At 49.4% G+C, this 21215-nt stretch overlaps 2 protein-coding genes across 4 annotated transcripts in view; one reads left to right on the plus strand and one right to left on the minus strand.

The window, feature by feature from the left end:
• LOC106747981 (ecdysone-induced protein 74EF) overlaps positions 1-21215 on the minus strand; it is a 251112-nt gene that overhangs the window by 170413 nt on the left and 59484 nt on the right. For both annotated transcript variants that reach the window (XM_014626092.1, XM_014626083.1), the window contains exons 2-4: positions 5784-6085; positions 4652-4922; positions 3934-4038 (exon numbers count right to left, since the gene is read on the minus strand). In XM_014626092.1, the coding sequence (XP_014481578.1) occupies positions 3934-4038; positions 4652-4922; positions 5784-5927 (520 nt within the window). In that variant the 5' untranslated portion in view covers positions 5928-6085. The remainder of the gene's footprint in view (positions 1-3933; positions 4039-4651; positions 4923-5783; positions 6086-21215) is intronic.
• Positions 7714-21215, plus strand: part of LOC106747995 (U7 snRNA-associated Sm-like protein LSm11) — a 77774-nt gene continuing 64272 nt past the window's right edge. For both annotated transcript variants that reach the window (XM_014626123.1, XM_014626113.1), the window contains exons 1-2: positions 7714-7958; positions 8390-8450. In XM_014626123.1, coding sequence (XP_014481609.1) covers positions 7776-7958; positions 8390-8450 — 244 coding nt within the window. In that variant the 5' untranslated portion in view covers positions 7714-7775. The remainder of the gene's footprint in view (positions 7959-8389; positions 8451-21215) is intronic.

Below are 21215 nucleotides of genomic sequence, written 5' to 3' on the forward strand. Positions count from 1 at the left end.
CCCCCCCCACCCCGGAAAGCTATGATCGGCGGAAGGCCCAGAATTCGTGATCCCGGCAGAATCCCGCCGCCGGGGTGTAGAATCCGCGGGCGACAGAATCCGGGGGATCCAGGACTCCCGGACGCGCTCGCGAGGACCCCCGACCTCCGTGGAAATCAGGCTCGATTTCGGGGACGCCATTTCGCCGACCGGCACGAGTCGGAATCGGATGGTACTCGAAATTTATAACACACACGCTGAAAATGAGCTCGGCCGAATCTATCGTCCTGACGATGGACAATGAAACCGTGCTTTTGGGCGAGGGAAACGCTAAGTGATATTCGGTAATCAAAGTTCGATCGAAACGTATTCACCGAATCGTGCTGACTGTTACCAAACCCTTCTTCCAATGTAGTTCCCATGAACAAAATTCGCTTCTTATAACCGGAAATTCCGTCTCCCCCAACCGAAACGCGTTTGGTTCGCTCACTCTATCAGATACATTCCGCCAAACTTTCTTCTATGTAGAGTTATCCGTTATCGTTACAGAAACGTGCAGCGGAAGTCTGCAAAAAAGAACTACCATACGTAGAAACTACGAGCCGTGAATCTCAGGATGTTTTTCACCTGATCTCTAATCCACGGGATTCGAGATCCGCGCAATCCCGAGGTCGCGAGGAAATCGAAAAATCGATAGCTCGGGGAGGTATTCCTCGTGGTAGTCCTTCGGCTGTTCCATCGCGATCGCAATCTGATAAATCGCGAAAGTCGTCGAAAGAAATGCGCGCGTGTTGCACCGAAGCTGGTCGGTCTAGTAACAGAACGAGTCGAAAGTGAATTATATAGTTATTCGCGTTCCAACGTTTAATGCGAGATTACTTTCTTCTGCCCTACTTCTGTTTTCACGAGCGCGCTCGCTGCCGGCGCGGTTTCTTCGTCATCGTCGTCGTCGTCGTGGTTGTCTCGGAAGAGGTCAATCGTGAGATGAGAGGGAGAACTGTACGGCGACGCGCTGCGAAATATAATAAATCGCACGCATGCACGCGTATGAAAATTCGCCGACGGCGACACGCCTCGCGTCCGTCCGATCGAGCGTGTAATGGAGCATCCCGCGTGAAAATCCGCTTTTTGCGCGCGTTACGCACCGCGGACTCGGTGAAAGTGATGCTCATGCCGAAGACACACGCCATTCGACACGCCAGAAAACTAGCGTGTGCGTATACATGCATGCATTACGTACGCGCACCCATGCACACACGTACACGATGCGCTCGCTTTCCTCCCGTTCGCCTAACGAGTTCACTAGGTATCGCCGGCTGGCAGATCGAAATCTGCCGGATAACGCGAGACACCTTTGATCAATTAAAGCCCAATTAACCTCCGCTTTCGCGTATCCCGATAAATATAAAACCGTCGGAAATNGCATCTTTGATCAATTAAAGCCTAATTAACCTCCGCTTTCGCGTATCCCGATAAATATAAAACCGTCGGAAATGCAACTTCGAATAAAGGCGGGGAGAGGGCATGGGTGGGGAGGGCAAAAAGATAAGAGGACGGCGGTTGCTTCTCGTGTAAAATATAAATCGCGGATGCCGCGACAAAAACGCCGGCATAAATTAATCCACGAGTGCGTCTCTCTCTCTCTCTTTCTCTCTTTCTCTTTTTCCCGTGCCCGATACGCGGTTTCGATACGCTGCATTTCCGCGCGATGTTTTTTTCGAGCTATTCCGTACAGCGCGTACACATGTAATATGTATCGCCGTCTCGTTCAGCTTTTTTGCACGAAGTATAAAAATATTGACGATTTCCTTTCTATCTGGAATGTTTTTGCAAAAAACCGTTCCTCTCTTTACTTCCCCGCCGACCAATCCGAAATAACCCCCCGAGTGTTCGAGAGGGAAACACTATTTCCACTGTTCCCGTCAAATCTCGTTGGATTTTCGCCCGTCACGGTGTAACGTGGTTTCGGCGCGCGTGAAATTTCGAGCATTTAAGGGAACGTGCAATACACGTTCTACTCGAAAACACATGAATAACTCTCTCGGTGATAATCGAGACCGCGCGTTCCTCCACTCTCGCGGAGGTAAATATTCCGAGATTGGGAAAACAATGTCGCCCGGCACCGGCGGAGGGCTCTGTCTCGCAATTAAATATTTGATATAATGGTCGCGCGCGGGACGCGTAAGCAGATATCTCGAGCTGTATTTGTAATAGTTTTGTTAGAAAGTTTCGTCTCTCACTTTCCAACCGCTTTCTAAAAATGTGAAAAGAACAACGATGAGCACCCACTTCAATTCGTGTTCTAACGGCTCGTAATTACTTCGTCGCGGCCTGCGGTCAGGACGAAATTGCAAGGCGATACTCCGCCTCGTCAAAAGTCCGACGAAACCGGCGCGCCAAGATCGACCGGGCGAAAAATCCCGGACGGGGCCGATCGACGATTGTCGCCGCTGCGTTACGCCTACGTCGATGTTGCCGCAGCGAAAATCGGAAAACAAAATTTCGAATGCGTCCTGTTGATTAATATTTACGAAACTCACGCGCTTTGTGATAAAATTACAAATAAACGTGGCAAACGTGGCATCCCGTGTTTGTCCGGGAGCGAATTGGATTTACGCGCAACAAATCCTGCGGATGTCAAAACAGCGACAAATTTGTTGTACGAATCTATTGGCTTCTTAACGTCGGTTGATCCTATCGCTATCGGGGACAAACGTGTGTGTTCGACGAACAATGTTAGGAACACGCGCATTTACTTCGGCACTTTGAGACGCGACATCTGCGAAAAGGTGTCATTCGAGGAACGATGATTCGGTATTTCGCATTTTCGGAGAGAATTATTGGACGATTCGGTTAAAGATGAGACTTACGACGAAAAATCGACCACCTCATGACGAGGCTCGCGTAAAGCAAAGTGCGCACACTTAACCTCTTCGGGGACTCGATTAAAATCACAAGGAAATTGTTTAATCTTAAATATGACATCTACCAATCATGTGATAAGATTTCCATCTTTCTTGTGAGATTTCGCGATGAATATTCGTTCTCACAGTAACGCTCGCTCTAACTTTGTAGGTTATGAATATGAGTAAGATGAGAAAAATTGGATGTATCTAAACGCACGGTCGGTGGATAAAAAGTTGCAACACTTTTCTTCGATGAGTCTCCCAACGCTTTCCGGATCCAATAGGAGAATTTGTTTCTTTCTTTGTAATTTTTAGGAAATACATTTTTCTATTGGATACGTTAGGTGCGTGACGAAACCCATCGAAAAGGAAAGTGTTGCAACTGTTAATCCGCCAACTGTAAACATACATACCAATATCTTGAAGAGGTTAAGTGTCTGAAATTGAGTACCTCAAGAAGCTGAGTAAATGTACATACACGCCCAAGTGCGGAAAAACGAATCTGTCGACGTTTCTGCTCCGGGTTGTTCCAGCGAGACGCGCGAAACAGCGCCATTTTTGCGGACGTCCTTCCGCACGTCGGGGCCGCGCTAAGTCGCGTCGCGTTACGACACGATCGCAAATTGTAAGAATTGGGCCAGCGCACATACCCGCGCGTCATCGCCCGTTGTTTTTTTTCCGTGTCACCATACGTAAGAACGCACACGCGCGAGATTATCGCTAACGCGGATGTCTGCTCGCGATTCGCGGGGCCTTGGCCGGTTTTCCTTTCGGACAGACACGCGGCCGTTCGAACTGCCGTCAGGAAGGGCAGAGAACGACTTGACGGACCGAAGCGCACACGCTCATTACTCGACGATAAAGAAGACTGTAGCCCATCATCGGTAAATAAGAAGCGCGCTTTACCGGCTGCCGGTTCTCGTCGATAAGGCGACGGGATTCGTATCGGTGGTTACACCGGTCGGTAACCGTGTGGTTCTTCAGTAATGTATACCGACGGTGCGTCGGAATAGAAAAGATATAAAATGATGATAAAATATCGACTCACCCTTACTCGGCTCCGGTTGTATGTTCTCCGTCTTGATCTCCGTCCGCGCGACGTACGACGGGATAGAAGCCGGAGATGCTTGCGTCGAGGATGCCGCTAATTTTTCTGGACACACAATGTTGAGAGACAATTATTGTAGATGTCGCAACAGAAAAAAAAAACTACGTTCACGCAACGCGCATGAATGAAAGAAATATCTTAGGATTATTAATCATAGTTATTCGAAACTTGTCTCACGTAAGATATTTAGATTCAAATGTTTAAAATTAGATCAGACTTTTCTGTTGAATCATGTATACACGTGACGTTTACATGTGACGTTTCGTATTTTAGTCATGATTCTGCTGAACAACTCATATCTCCAACTATAAATTCATATATGAATATTTCACTTGAAACAAGTTTCAAATAACGACGATTAATACGCAGAAAAAAATGCTGGATTCAAGTAAACAATAATTATTCCAATATCCTTAGAAAATCCTTAGAAAATTTTTACTTGGACCAAGTAATATTTATTTGATCCAAGTAAAATATTTTCTCAGTAAATTATCCAAATAAAATATTTCACCCGAATAAAATTTACTTAATCGAAGTAAAATTTGCATTTTTTTTCTGTATATAGGCCGTAGAAATGTCTCTCGGACGTTTAAAAGGTACTTAAGACTTCACGTTCTCCAAAGTTACAAGCATTGATAACGTGATACATAACAATCACCTGCTAATAGAGGGTTCGCAGCGGCGATGTTGTACCTCTGCCGCCTGCAGGAGGAAGTTACGGAAGTCGTAGTGGAGGTCGGTTGACTGGGCTCAGGCAGATCGACCGACAGTTCCCGCAGGAATGTATCCAGGGGGTCGAAGGGTTCCTCCCCTGTGACACCGGGCATACCCTCGCCCTCTTCCGCCGGCACATTCGACGCCGCCGGCGTTCCCACTAGAGCGCTTAACTCCATCGGGGAGAACTCCACCGATTGGCCTGTGTTGCTCTCCTGCAAGCGCAAGAGATTTCAAGATGAAGACGAGAGTAACTCTCCTTCTTATCTGCTGATCGACAGATATCCCTCCCACTAATGCACTCGTAGCTCGTATCTCGAGCCGGTGGGTCGTAAATTTTGCCAATATCAAGTCTTAGAAACTCCGGAAGTTTACAGAGCTAGAAATACTGCACAGAAAAACAAAGTTGGTATTAATTCAAAATTTATATTCTCATATATAAGCAAGAACATGTAATCTTGTATGAAGATAAAACTTACTTTTACATGAGGAAATTCTATATAATTCCACTAGAAATGTATAATTTTATATAAATATAATTTAATAATTTCATGAACTGAGAGGGAAAAATGTTGAATAGAAAAAACGACATCTTCAAACTAAAGTCGGTATTCATAGTCGGATCCTGTATTTAAGACCATTTTAAGATCATCTTCAGATATTTCGTAGCGAACGAAATGAGCCGTAGAGCATCTGGAGATAAACTTAAGACAGTCTTAAACATAAGCTCCGATTACGAATACCAAGCTAAGAATTGTATCAGTTCGAAGATATCGTTCTTTCTATATCTGATATTTTCCCTCTCGATTCATAGGGATCACTCTCGAATAACAAGAATATGATATTATATTATTAGAAAGTAAATGTTAGAATATAATAACATAGAGTATGATATTAGTAGAACTATATACAATTTCTTCGCGCAAGAGCAACTTTTATCTTCACATAAGATTGCATTTTTGTTTACACATGAGAATATGAGTCTTGAATTGATACTAATGTGTTCTTTCGATGTGGATTTTCTGGCTGTCCTCCCCCTCTCACTTTCTCCAGAGCTACATATTCCGCCTGCTCACCTGAAGGCACTGGGTTAGATCGACCATCTTGCCGTCATTGTCAGGGCACCAGAGTAGCTCGTCGTCTATGAAGGGCATGTTTGACTCCTCCTTGGGTACGAGGGTGGTGGTCAGCGTGAGGGTTTGCGATACGGGGACCGGCATCGGGACCCGTATCCGGCGGTGGGGCCACTTTAGCCACCCCCGCGCCCTCTAACATCCAAAACCACCTCCGGGACCTACCCCGCCTTTACGCCTGCCGCGTGTGCAGCAATCGAACGATTCCTCGTCCTCTTCTTCCTCTACGCGCTCGTGTCGTTCCTCTGAAAGCAGAACGCGCGCAACGGTCAGATTCGCCTCGCGAACTCGTAAAATCAATTAATTCTTGAAAACAAAAACCCGTCGAGTCGAGTCCCCTCCTCTCCCGCGCGGATTTAATGAGAGGAGCTTGAGATATTCAAGTGGCTTAATTACGCGCGAAACGAGATCTCGCGGCAATCTCGCAACGATTTCCGGTGCGTCGTGCGTTCGCACTTTCATACGGATTCTAATTTGAACTCGGTTAAATCGTAGCTTGATTATAATGTTACTTTCTCCGGCCGTGTGTGTGTGTGTGTGTGTGTGTGTGTGGTATATGTAAGTACATACCCGCATGAATTTATACACGATGTAACACTACGCGGAAAAATGTGAAGGAAGTACAGCGAAGAAAGAGATCTCTCTTCGCCCCGTAATGCGGATTTCAGATCGCCAATTAAGATGCATCTGAAATCTGATACGAGGATTTATGAAGCGCCATTATACTTAGGGAAAAAGTAAAACCTACCGATTTCGCAGGATACTGCGGTTTCCTACATTATAATTTCATATAATAATGATTTAAACGCGACAGTGCCTCCCTCTGAGACACAGCAAAGTAGAACTGAGCTATCTGAGGGACACTATAATTAACTGAATACACTAAATATTCTTTCGCACATGCTTCATCGTCGATTTCTTGAAACTCCTTCTCTCTCAAAAAAAATGCCCTTCACGCATTTACAAGTATCGCATTTTTTTCTTTCGTTTACGAACTTTTTTTTTTCTTTCGCTTAAGCACCTCGACACAATCGATATTTGGCTCCTGCCGAGCCTTAAGGGAATGCCCAATTACAATTAGGAGAGATGCAGAAATCTCGTTTTTTTCCCCGAGTTTCATCCCGAAGGGTAGATCGTTAGGTTGACGAGACTGCTCGTCGGTGCGCGACGTCGATAGTTCGCGGCTAATTCGCGTAATGCCATCGTTGTCAGGTGAAGAGGAGGAGGTGGAGGGACGAGGGCAATACGCCGGCAATTTCCATGAAAGTGAAAACACGGAGCGAGAACTTTCTTTCTGGCTTCGTAGAGCTGTTTCACTTCCTGTGCGCGTAACCTCGCGCTCTCCCGCCACCGCCGCCGTTGCATTTCTATGCAGCTTCTACTACGACGCGCCGTTGCATTTACGTAACTCGCCGCCGCGAAAGAAAGTTTCCACGAGGAGAGGTTAACATCCTCTTCTCTCGTCTATCTCGTCCGAATATCGCTCGTCGCCGCCATATATGTATCATACTTCCATATATTTATTTTTTTTTCCTTACTATAAGTGAAACAACAGAGAAATCACGTGTACGGTTGTGAGAGAGAACGTAGCAGAGTAAAACAATTTATACACACGGCAATTATTTCTCTTTCCTTTCCCAATAAAATAAAGTTTACATTCCTAGCTGAAGTGATAAAATTCCTCGTGTGTATCGTGATTACGATGCAGGCGTCGATGTGAAAATATTTCAGTCGAGACCGGGAAGCGCGAAGAAGCCATTCTGCACTTTGAACTTTTCCCGCCTTTACGCTCGTCTCACAACGATACTGCACTCTCCGCTTTTCCCGCACGCCGAGTGCAGACGTGACGCCACATCAACGAACGGTCGTTTATCCTGTTACGTTCGATAACGCGAGTGCGAATCGTGTGCGTGAGTGAAACAAACGAATCTACCTATGGCAGACGAGAAGGACAGTAGCGAAGAGTCGGACGAGAGTTTGGACGCGAGAAGCGACAAGTTCGATTCACTGAAAGCCCTGTATTCGAGCAAGGGGCGATTATCGTCCTACAATGCGCCTATCTACGATAACATCAGCAAATTCGAGTCCGTCCTGAGGAGACCCGTCTCATCAATCAAAGTATGCATCGCGCATCTTGTTGAATTTCAATCGGATAGTGGCCAAATAAAACACGTCGGCGCGTAAAGGCATGCGATATATCGAAGCACGTGCAATCTAACCTAATCTAACCTAAACTAACCTATACAATCCTGGTCTGGGAAACGTCAAAATATCAGAAGTCGTCGAAGCAAAAATTCGTCAATGGAACGTAAAGGAGAATACATTGACAGAATCCGTAATTAGAGTTTGAGAAATCACAAACGACTCGAGAAGTATCGAAAATCTAAAACATTAACAGTAGAGAGATATACAGGAAAGAAATAAGTGTATGACAGATCTATGAGAAACGTGATAGAATGCACGCATGAAATTTCGTGTTTGTGGTCACTATTGCAAGCGGCACGTGGCAGTGAGATGTTGACAGCTAAGAGATCCGTGGTATATTTCAGACAGATAGCGGGCCGGCCGTCGCGGGATCATCCTCGAGGCAGCGATTTTTACCGCACCAAGGTAAAAGCATGCGAAGAGCTCGGCGGTGTAGGACATGTTTTACGCGTGTCGGAAGGCTTTACGGCGCGACTGTGCGCGCAGCTTTCGCGCGTCTCGCAAGAGATGGCGATCGCATGCTGTTTCACGGCGCACGTGGGGACTTTCATTCATGTAAGTGGCGTCTCGTAGTATCGAATTTCAATGCGGCATCGCGCGACGACGAGCGTCCCTCGCTACACCCGGAAATCCCTCCCCGCACTTGCGCGTCCTTAATTATTGCGATTAGTAGTTTTGTTAATCTCGTCTTCAGACTTCACCTCTATTGAATCGATTTTCTTCCTCTCAAACGTCGTCCGCAAAGGTAACGCGAGCCTAACTAATTACTTGATTCTAATCCAGCTATCGAAACGTCGGTAGTGTCGGTAGTTTCAAAAATTGCAAAATACATTTCCCGCCGACAAAGATTACACAGAAAAAAATCAGTCTTAAATCACATGCAAAAATAGATATTCTCATACGTATAAGTGAGAATATTATAATCTTCTTAGAAGATTTTTAGTCTCGATTTGATTGAATTTGTGTTGATGCGAGTATTACTACAATTCAAGAATAGAAATCTAAAAATGTAATATTTTGGCTTATATATGAGATTACCTATCATTGATTTAAGACAAACATTTTTATATATCTTCATTAAATTTCCCGTTAAATATAGTAAAACAGAGTAGCGCACATCCATCGCATTCACATTTCTATCACACCTGCACCGTAAAATCTATGCGTGGGAGAAACACAAAAAAGACGTAGAGCGTGATCGTGTCAGCGTTTATGTAAACATGATATTTGAAGAATCGTCTCTGCGTTATCGACGTTTATCAAGTTTGTCATCGGCTTTGGCATCCCCTTAACGATTACCTCCGCGCGCCCTTCCTCGCCGAGGGGAGGGGAGGTCGACTCGAAACCAACCTAAGAATCCACCGTCGTCGAAGGTGGAACGATTTGCTGATCTCAGCTGCTGCGGCTCTCGCTTGGCTCGACTTCGATATGAAATATATTAACGGCGCGGATCTATCGCGCGTCTTGCTCTTCCTCCTCCCCTCGCACCTAATCGCACGTGTCATCCGCGCACGGTTCTATATTCCAGATACCAGCGCACTTTATTTACGGCCTAACAAATACCACGAAGGTCGCCGTGGCGGCTGCAACGGCGGCGGCAACGCACCAGCATTAGTCGCGCGTGGAATTTGACCTCCGCGAAAGCGTGCGTCAACCGTTCTCGCGTGCGTGGTGAGACTCCGACCGCGTAGAGGCTACCCATTGTTTCCTCTTCCACGGCTATCTTTTCCGCGCGCGCGCGTGTATATATATATATATATATATATNACGGAAGGAGAGAAAGAGAGATCTTCCCTCGCATTAGCGCGACGCGCGCGAGCGTCGTGCGAAATTGTTGCGACGCGACAGCGTTCCTTTCGAAACGTCTGGCGACCCTGCGGATTCTAAACCACGACAACCGACAATTAACTCTCCAGAGATTTTACTTATCAAAGAGAGAGAGAGAGAGAGGGGGGAAGCAGATCTGCAATTCGTACGAGCGCGTGAGGAGTCTCCGGGGAGTTCTGCATCGCGCAATTTCACCGGAAATTAAAGGAATCTTAGGTTCATCTTCAGATGCTGTACGACTCATTTCATTGGCTAACATTTGAAGATGAACTTAAGACGATAATATTTATAATATCGACACAACAGAATAATGTTAATATAACGTGAACGCGATATGTTAAATTAACGCATTGGGGGTTGCTGAAAATTTAACATAAAAGTTTTAGCAAGTTTTAACAAGAACCGATCTTAATACAAATACAAAGTGTTTAGTATTGTGTAAGTGTAATAAGCTTGTAGCCTCTTGCTCCGAGCAATCACGGAAAAAATAGATTTCGCTGGCGCAGCAAATTTCTCCGGTTACTACACAGACAGCAAAAAGATTTTGTTGCGACAGCGGAAAGATTTGTTAAGAGTATTAATTACTGTTCGCTGGATATATAGACAGCAAGATAATTTGGTTAGGCCAACTAAACGTTTTGTTACAACATTAACATTATTTTGCCCGCGTAACTAATCCCTTTGCTGTCCGTACAGTAACTGGGAAGCTTGCTGTGCAGAAGCTAAATATTTTTTCCGCGATGAAACGTAATTTCTGCCAGAAGTCGCAATAACGCGCGAATTTTAGAAATCGCGACTGGTAGGATTGGAAACGCTTTTGCGTTGGAAAAGCTAGAAATTACAATATACAGCTTAGAGCAAAAGACCAAAGATCTATTGCGGACCCGGACCAACGAAGATATCGTCTGAAGATCGCGTCTTCTGTAAGATCGTCGGACGCTCAATTGCGCTCGGCCGGTCGAAGGAGCGCGTGCACCGCTTCCGTCGCGGTCGTCAAATGCGATTCCGAGATAGACAAATGGAGGAGGTTCGTAATCGATGATTAAGACCGCTAGGGAATAGGTGGCGCATTCGAAAACGAGAGGAAAGGGAGAGAAGAAGAAACAGAGAGAGAGAAGGAAAGAGAGAGAGAGAAATATGAGGGGGAGGGGTGGCGAACGCTTAGACCCGGCTAGCGCGTTCCCCGCGACCACCGTTCTCCCGGTGCACCCGGGGGGTATATATCTATTGGCCGGCGGCCAATTACACGAGGCAGCCGATAAATCACGGATCCCTGACCCAGTGCAGTTTTATATTTACCGACGACGGTGCGTGGTGTGCGCGCGCGCGCGCGCAGAGCACGGTCACGCGTTCTCTCCGTCTCTCCTTCTTCCTCCTTCGTTCCGCGCGCCTGTTCCCCGTTTCTGTCTCGCTCCGTCTCTCCCGTTTGTCGTTCTCGCGATTTTCTCTCTTCCCGTCTCTCTTCCTCCCTCCCTCTCTCTCTCTCTCTCTCTCTCCGCCTCTCTCGCCTTCTGTCGGCCGAGGTGGCGCAAAGAGAAGCAAAGGGAGCTCTCGAGCGAGCGAGGGAGAGACAGAGACGGAGGAATGCCTCCCTCGAAGGGGGGTGAAGAGGGACTCCGTTGCGGTGGCCGTGCGATTGTGCGAGGTGGGAGGTGCGCGTTCTGTGTGTGTGTGTGCGCGCGCATGTGGGGCGGCCGGGGGTGAAGGGAGCGGGGAGGGCACAGCGGTACGTGTGTACGTGTACGTAGTGCGGCACTTGTTGCGCGCCCGGACGTCGACCTCTCGCGCTCAACCCGAGGCTCCGCGGCGCGCCTAGGGATGCTCATGATACGTCGATACTGTCCGAGTATCGATATCCGCGCGATACTTTCGGACTCGACAATGGAGGGGTTTTCCTTTTCTCCGTCGAACGCGCCGAATTCGTCATCGGGGAAGTGATTAGACGCCGCGGGGGAGGATCTCTCGGTCCTCGCTCCTTGCGTTTCCCCCTCGCGCGCGCCTCTCGCGACGAAGATCCGCTGACGAACGCTTTATCCGACGATTGATGACTGAAAAATGCCGCTCTAGCCGCGGCGCTTCGCACCGGGCGACTCGTCGAACACGTCGCGATCCGAAATATCTCACGCGCGGCTCCCCGGAGGGAAATTTCGCCGCCGAAGCTAGCCGATGATTCTGAGACTCGCGCGACGAGTTCGTTCCGAATATCCGCGGTTATCTCGCTCCCGTTTCCTCCGTCCTTCGCCGGCGCGATCGATAGACGAGGAAAAGAATATCCGGACGATATCGGCGTTTTCGGGATCGGAGTGACGGTGAAAAAAGCCGGGGCACCCGAACGTACATGAGCATCACTTGATGCGCCGCGTGGAACCGGCTGGCCTCCCCTTCTCTCTCTCTCTCTCTCTTTCTCCTGCCGGCTCTCGCCCTCTCTGTTTCTCCCGAGTGAAAACTTCGCGCGCCACGGCGCAACCTCAAAAAGGTCGTTNCGAGTGAAAACTTCGCGCGCCACGGCGCAACCTCAAAAAGGTCGTTCGGCTTCCGGCGCTCTCGTTACGGCCGCCGTCTCTAAATCCGTGCACGCGGCGAACGAGCGAGCCAGAGCACCGCGACGCGCGTCTCGGCCGCGTATTTCGGAGGTCGACGCTTCGCGATCAGCGAACGAACGAGCCGGCCGGTCGACCGTGCCGTCGAAAGTCGCGTGGCGTTATCGAAGCCGATCGCGAACGCGTCCAGAAAGAGAGAGAGAGAGAGAAGGGAGGGAGGGAGGGAGGGGAGGAGAGAGAGAGAGAGAGAGAGTGCCGAGCGCACTTGTTGCGCCCGGACATCGACCTCGCCGCGGCGAGCCTCTCCTCGCCGGCTTCGGCCCTCGAACACGTTCCGCCGGAACCGCGATTTTTCCCAATTGTGGACACGCGCCGGCGAACGAGAACGCTACGTCGACGGCCGCGTGCGTGCATGAGCGTACGTCGTGTGTACGTGTGTGTACGTGTGGCCACCGCGATTCATCACACCGTGATGCGACGTATACACATCTCTATCCTTCTCTCTCTCTTTTTTCGCGATTTATCGCGAATCGAACGGTTTCGCGGTATCGGCACCGATGCGCCCTCAACGCGGTGTACCGAGCGTTCGGACGATTGCTCGGTTTTTCACGCGAGACCGGCCGAGCCCTGAGAGTTCGCCGGACGCGCAGAATCCGAATCGCTCGGGAAGTGGATTATCGCGCGCGACACCGTGATTACACGGGACGCGGAGACGTGGAGTGTCAGGTTCCTGAGGTCTGCGAAAGAGATCTCGGGCTACGGGACTTGTTGGACCTCCGCCGTGGTTTAGGATCCCCGGAGTATCCGGAAAATCCGCCGGATTAGACTTAGTTAACGTCGGCGTCTATGTCGGCGGTACGATGCGCGGCAATCGAAAAGCGGGAATCGCAGGAGGAATTTGAGATTCGCAGACCTGCTATCGGCAAGCTCGCGAAGAGCGAGATTTCGACTTTGCGGGTCCGGATCGCGCTGCCGGGAATTCGCGAAAATCCGTGGAATGTAAGATCCGTAGAAACTGAAACTAACGAGGGGTAGGGGGCGGGGGGAGGGATCGGTGGAATCCCGGCAGCCACGGAGAGACCGCGATCGACGCACAGTCAGCCAAGACCGCGCGGAATCCGGACTCCTTCGAAGGTGAAATTCGGAATCCCTCGGTTATCTCCAGGCGCGTTCGCGCAATTTCCGGAGGAGGAAGAGGAGGAGGACGACTCCCCCCCCCCCCCCNTAACTTCGCGGCCGACTTCGCGCGATCTCTTCCCGACCTATCGCAACGTGACACACATATGGCGGCGACACGAGCGAAATGTCAGGACGACGACGACGATGCCGACGAAGAAGACGACGAAGACGACGACGACGACGAAGAAGAAGACAAGGAGGAACGGAGGAGACCCTCCCTCCGTGTGCATGTGTGCGTCTGTCTTCGCTCCGGAAGCGAATTTCGCTCTCTAGCGACAGACCCTAAGTCCACCGCGCGAGGAACGCGCGCACACGCACACGTACAAACGCACGCAGGCGCGTGCACACTCTCGCTTATGGCACAAACACGATGCAAAGCAGCGGCGGGCAACGACGACGGCAGCCGTTCGCTTCGAGTAACGGAATACTCGTCGATGTTTTCTCCACGATTCTCTCTCTCTCTCTCTCTTTCTCTCGTGCGCGCACGCTCGCGGCATTGCGCAACGCATTTTACGCGCGACACCGCGTGCAGCATGCGTTTTTCCCCGCGCCGTCCGTCCCTCCTCGCATGTCCCTTCGCGCAGGCCGTCGAAAACCCTCGAGATTATGCAGCGAAAACATTCGGTCTCGGCTCATCGCACTTCGGGGAGTCCGCTTCCGGTATCCCCGCGCACGCCCGACGACTCGACCAAGGGGGATCTTCCTTCGACCCGCCGGGCTAGTCGTCGTTCTCGCGCGTTGAGAGAGACACCCGGTAGACTGGACGATCCAATTCCTCGGCACCGCGTTCGTGTGCAACCGCGTACCCGCCGTGCCGACCTATCCCAACGTAACAGATGACTATCGAGCAAGCCGAATCGGCCGCGGCGCAGCCTGCCCTCTTAAAATCTAGAGTACCTTCACGCCGATTTAACGATCGCCTCCTCGGCCTAACTTTAGAACGGGACTCGCGAGCGCGGCTCGACTCGGACGGCACCTTCTCCCCGACATCCGCGAATTCTTTTCGATCCTGCTGTTTTCAGAAATCACGCTGAAAGACAAAGCGTTACTCTCAAGTAAATCATTACTCCGACACTTCTGAGCACATTTTTACTCGGATCAAATAAATATTACTTGAATGTAACCAGAAAAATATTACATTCGAATAATATTTACTTAATCCAAGTGAGAATCTACTCAGAAATATTAGAGTAATTATTCACTTGAATATAGCAACTTTTTCTTTCAATGTGCAATTTAAATTTCACAGAATTGGAGGCTCTCTCTCTCTCTCTCTCTAAAAGTATGTACTCACATATACATACTTCACTTCATTTTTTGGCATACATTTTTTTTTCTTCTTCCCTTCTTTTCTCCTCTTATCCTACTATTAATTTGTTAAATTGTAACACGTCCTTAGAGGAAAGGACGTTCTAGAATGATAATAAAAGCACCATCTATCTCTCTCTGTCTCTCTCTCTCTCTCTCTCAATGTGTATCGATCGCCGCGTCTTGCGGGAAATTTTCACAGGAAGTCGACCGTAAAATGTCAGCCTCCTCGCTGTTGAATTTTTTACTTTACATAAACGCCGAGATACCCTCCGCTAAGGATTGTCGGCGAGAGAATCCCCGACGGGGCCGAGGTTATTCGCGGTAGAACCGAGTGCAAGGCTGCGCGCTAAGCTTCGTTCCTAAGATCGCGGGAAAAGTTCCCGCCGCTCGCTCGCTTTCGGTATCTTACGATCGCGCTCGCGCGATAATTACGGTTTACTGGATCGCGTAAAGCCGGCTTAATGGGACCGGCCGTAAATGCACGGGACGAGCGCGGCACTGAAAAAGCGCAAGATTACATGTCAATTAGGGCAGAGCATCCTCGCATGAGCGTCGCGCGCGAAACGGTGCGCGATCGTTTGTCAGAGCGAAAATTAAAGACGCGATCCCGGGCCACGCCCGCGATCGATACTGAGGATCGATAAATCGCGCCGAGCCGTCTTTTTCCCCGCTCTTGCACGCGCGAGCGCGCCGTCCGACCTTCCCGGGGTAAGAGTGATTTCTCCTTTCTTCGGTCGAGAAAGGCCAGGAAAGGTTCGCTGCTGGAATCCCGACTAGCGCCTTCCAAACGCGGCGTCTCCTCTCTCGTCATCGTATATTTATTACCCGATTCAAACGAGCACTTTGAATACGACAGACCGTAAAAAGGGACAAAGCGTCAGCTCTCTCCGAGATTCATAATAGCGCCGGGGTTGTTTCGGATCTTGAATCTTGTAAAAGCGACACGAACAATTTATCAAAAACGGTGAAACGGCTCGTCTCGTCTCAATTTTCTACCCTAATTTGTATCGTTAATATCTGGGTCAAAATTTCAATTCTACATTATGTCTATTTAGATTAATAATTTCTTACATGAGTATTAGTTATACACGAAATACAAACATTTCATTGTATACATACCTTAAATTACACTAGGTTAACCGTGCTTAGACTCTTATTAGCCCATAAGTATTATTAACAATTAAATATCAACAGAGTCTTTTATTTATCTTACTAATTATGTTATTCTTACTAATCGTGCCAATTTTCATTGTATATTTGCGGACTTTCGTCGTCACATACATCAGGCTTCAGTATGTTCGTATCAAAAAGTCTAAAAGATGTCGTGTAGCTGAAAGATACACTTCTCCCTCGTTTATCTTTTTTCACTTGTGCCCTCTTATCTCAATCTGCCGTCCTGAGAGAAAGAGAGAGAGAGAGAAAGGAGAAGCGATCTCGCCGAATTGTCGTAATTGTCTCCCGAAAACAAGTTCCGAATAATCGCGTGACCGTCGGTGACTTCCTCGGCCGTGAGGATCCGCGAGGGAAGGAACATCGCGTGGCCGGCGGCGGCGGGGAGGAAGGGAACCGAAGGGCCTCGTCGCAGAAGTAACAGTACCTACGGCTAGTTCGCGTAAAGCAAACCGCGGCGAGCCGGCCAACGCGCCTCGCCGTGCTGCTCGGCTATACAGAGTGCCCCACAAGTCAGGCACTTTCTCTCGACCGCAGATATCTCGAGAAATCCGGTATCGATTCCCGGCGAAAATCCAATCGCAATTCGCGTCTGCTCGTGACCGTCTCGTCGGATCTCAAAGCGTAGCGATCCGACAATCAACTCCCAAATTCGAATTCGGGAAACGACGGAACCCGCGCCTCGGCCGACACTTCTGTATACGCGACCGCCCGAAGCTAACTTCGAAATTGTCGATAAACTTTGCGGCTTGAAAAGAAAAAAAAAAACACTACCAACACCGGAGGAAGCCGGCGGAGTTTTCTCCCTCGACCTCCGGAATCCCCCGTTGAAATATGCACCGGTAGCTACGTACGGAACACCCCGTATATCTACGCGGCGTACGCAACGGCGCGGCCGTGTGCGATCTCGCGGAAACGTGTGCGCCCGTGCATCGGTGTGTATACGTGTCCGTGTACGTGCGCTTTGCACTCATGTCTGCGCGTGTGCATGCACACGTATACGTGTGGTGGAGAGGTCTGGTGGCTGCTCGCCTGCCTGCCTGCCTGCCTCGGCTCTCGGGTGCGCTGCCCGACAGGACATTGAACCCAGCGCGACTCAACCTGGGGATCATCCGCGGGTACAAGCCGCCGCGCGCTTGTAGCTCCTCTCCCGCCCCGTTCCTCGCGAAGAGCTCCCGCCCCGCGCGATATTTCGTTCTCGACGGGGAGAGGGGCCCCACCCGCTCGGCCCCCTCACGCCCTCCCCCCTTTCTCGCCGGTGTAACCCCCGCGCGAACATTCTGTGAGGGCCGTCGTACCCACCTGCGACCCGGACTCCTCTCCGCGGGTTCGGCTCCGAACTGCTTCTTCGCACGCACCGCGCGAACATTTTCGCAGGTGAACAACACGCGAGACACGCCGCCGCACAGATGTTCGCGGGCCCTTTTTGCGCGTGTCGCCTCGCACGCTCGCAACGACGAACGGACGGCCGGTCGAGCGTCTCGCGAGAAGCCGGAAAATCTCGCCTTCCGTCCCATCGAGGAGAGACGTTTCTCCCGTGACGTTGAATTTTACAAAGAAATCAAGAATGCGTGCTATGTGAGAAATAACGTGCTCGTAGATGTTAACGATATCTCGGGCTACAGCTGTCTCGCTGATGGTTAGTGTAATGCCGCGGAGACGAGTATTACTAATTAAATGGAAGTCTCTCTCTCTCTCTCTCTCTTTACCCTCGTTTCCCGTTCCGCCCGAACGGGAGATTTCTTACGGAGTTTCTTCACCTTTTCTCACGATTTCAATCACGTCCGTGATATCCCCCGGTTCTTCGTGTTTTTTTTTTCTTTTTTACGTTTCGGCATTTACGGCAATTAACGCCGAAGCCCCCTTCCCGCTGACTTTCCGCCCGACGGTGAAGGTAAGTCGCGAACTGCGATTTCAATTTCGGCGAGAATCGCGGCGAAACGCGCGCGTTGCCGACGTTGCCGTTCTTCGATGGCAACAACGTGCGTATTTTTCACGGGTGTGTTGTGATTCTTCTTAAGGAAGAATATAAGCAGGAAATCGACGCGTTATGCAATTGGTTAATGTCGTGTGTGTTGATGTTTTCGCGCGCCGGAGGTCCTCGTGTTTGTCGCGAGGACGAATTTTGCGCAAGCGACTTTGCGCAAGTCGCAATAAGGATGCCGAAACGCCGGTGGATCCTCGTTTTCGTTCGGAGAATCGCGCGCGCTCGAAGGTCCGTTTCTTTCAAAATCGATATTACGAGCGCGAAGGCCGCGGTGTCTTCATAATCGAGAGCGCAGAAGAGACGGCCTTGCGATACTTTACCATCCGTGCCGAAACATTCCAAAATATTTGAAGAATTTTAAGAAAAACTCTCGTTGCGAAATTTCTATGAAGGAGAAACAACGCGATGATTTACTGTTGACTCTTCCGCCGTGTGAAACATCGTTTTTTTTTTATTTATTATAAAACGCGAATCGCACACCTTGAATATGTTTTACGAAGCACCTCGCCATGACGAAATTATCACCGTCGCTTGTAGATTTCATCCCTGAACTTTCCAAGTCGAACCTTGTGTCTTCTGACAAGGACGCGCTCGCGCCAGTCCGCCGAAGAAGTGCGTTGGAAGCGAGCTAAGCTCCGTATTAATAGTTGTCATTTGAAATTCGTCTCATGTGAAACACTAGGATTTTAATTCAAAGTCAGATTATCTGAATTTTTCCGTCGAATCGTATAATATATTTGACATGATTCGTAATTAATAGTTGTTACTTAAAACTTATCTCAAATAAGATATTTAAATTTTAATTTAAAGTTAGATGTTAGTTTTTTAGATGAATAGCATTTATAATATAATTTCAAATATACAATTCAACTATAAAGCTCAAATTTAACTTTAAAATTAAAATCTGAGTATCTTACATAAGAGTTTCAAGCGACGGTTATTATATTGAAGAAAAAAAGTAGTTGAATCAACGAAATTTTGCTTAAATCAACACAATTTCTTCAAGCGCAACGTTTAGTCCGTTTAACAAATTATATAATTTCTGTAATGAGTTATCAATTTATTTAATGATTGCGATTTGGTCAGCAATTATATCAATTATATTGCGGCAACGCGTAATTTGTTCAGTGGACAAAGTATATTTTATGAAAGGTGACCGCCGATTCTATAGATTCAACCGCTTTCTTCTCAGCGTAACGCAAACCTATGTCTATAAACACTATTCAACTGAAAAACTCACACCTAACTCTGAATTCAAATCTGAGTATTCCATTTGAGACAAGCCGAGTCGAAATTTTCAATTCTATACTAAGTCTTCAATTGAAGAAAGCCGCAATAGGAGCGAAGGAGCACAACAGAAGCGCGATAGAACCTTTTGACAAGTTAATATAGAACTAAATTCGGCTTAAACTAGGACTAAAATTTCGACTGGGTAAGTCAGTAAGAATTATCAATACAGACTTAAGTGTCAGGACCAACAAACCTCAATAACGAAACGTACGCGGAGGTTGCCACTGAAAGTCCGATAATCCCCGTTTCCTCCCCCAACCAGTCCCTTCCAGTCCGAAGCCCACCGACCACATTCGGACACTTTGTCTCGCGGGGAAAAAAACCGTTTCCGTTCTCCGCGAGGAAACGCATGGAACGAGCGACTCGGTCCAGCAAAACCGCTCCGACTACCGAACACCCTGTATATAGCTAGGCCGAGCACCACGACGCCTTAAGGGGTTAACGAACGTGCGGCGAGGTACGGAACGACGGACACCTCCGTGGCTCACCCTGCCCAGAGAAGGGACGATAAAGTCACCGTTTCGCGTTCCTCCCCGCACAGCCGCGCCGCGCCGCGCGGTTGCGATCCTAACGGTTCCCTGCGCGCGGTTCACGCAAACGTGAACGTTCTCCGGGCTATCTCCTCGCGAGCGCGCGCGAAGGAAGAAGATCGGAACATGCGAGGAGCAAAGGAGCTCGCAGGAAAGGAAGAAAAACGGCCGGAAGGTCGGAGGTGGACGCGAGTGCGCTCACTCCTCCGCCTTTCTATCTCTCTCCTCCCCCTCCCCCCCCCCGGATTCTTCCCTTCTATCTCCTCCTCCGGGAGATGAGTCTGATTTATCTATCAGACGGCTGAGGGATATTTCCTTCGTTCGCTGGTAAATTGCATTTTTCTCCATCAAGTTAATAAAGTTAATAGAGGGAAGACATTCAGCGGAGTGAGCGTGGGAAAAAAAAAAGGGAACGCGCGGTTTTCCCCGCCCTTTATCGCCGGTGTTCTGAAATACTCGCGGCGGGTACACGGTCTCAGGAAAGAGGAGGCTGTCCCCGGCGTATAAGCGCGCTACCTAAGAAGAAAATAATGATTTTAGCCGAGTGCGCGCGATCGCTCACGACTTAATTACGAGCGCGCGCGTGAGACCGCTGCTGCTCGTCGTCGTCGACGATCCGTCCCGATCGAGAGACGCGCCAGCCGCTCGGCGGGCAATTGGATCGCGCGATAGTGAAAGTGTACGCGGAAAGGAACAAAGAAAGGTGGAAAAGAAGCGGAGCGAGCGGCCGCGACGGGCCTTTAGGTGGATGAAAGTTATCGGAGAAAGCCAATTGGCACGGTCGATCTCGCGAACGAGCGAACACGCGCGCTCACTGCAGCTCTCGCTGTGCGCGCTGCTCGTGTTGCACCGCTCGCGCGCACGAGTGCTCGTGTGCGAGCGCGGTGCACACGGAGAAAATAAGTGCACTCGCCGCCGCCGTTGCAGCGCCGAGGCTTTACGTAACTCCGCGGCGTTCCTCTTTCCGCGCGACGACGACGCCGCCGCCAGGGCCGAACCTACCGAGGCGCGCGGACGCGCGGAAAAATCACGGCCGTTCTTCGGAAACTCGAAATTCTATTATTTCGCTTCCCGACCGAGGATCGGCAGACCCGAGAGATATTAATGGAAGGTCCCCGCTCGGGAATGAGAGCGAGTTGTCGGCACTGTATGCGCGAAAAATCGCGCGAGTTTCGATTGGACGAAGCGATACGCGACGAAGCAAAAACTTGAAATGAGCCTCGGTTTTATTCGATCTCGGCGAGTGACGCCCCCCCCCTTCCCCCGGCTTCGGGAGATGCATTCCGCGCTGGCTATCTAATGCGGTTACGTTTTTTCCGGCCGTACGTTACATTTA

This window comes from Dinoponera quadriceps, unplaced genomic scaffold, assembly GCF_001313825.1.
Source record: "Dinoponera quadriceps isolate SergipeBrazil2010 unplaced genomic scaffold, ASM131382v1 scaffold163, whole genome shotgun sequence".
In the NCBI taxonomy this organism is placed as follows: domain Eukaryota; kingdom Metazoa; phylum Arthropoda; class Insecta; order Hymenoptera; family Formicidae; genus Dinoponera; species Dinoponera quadriceps.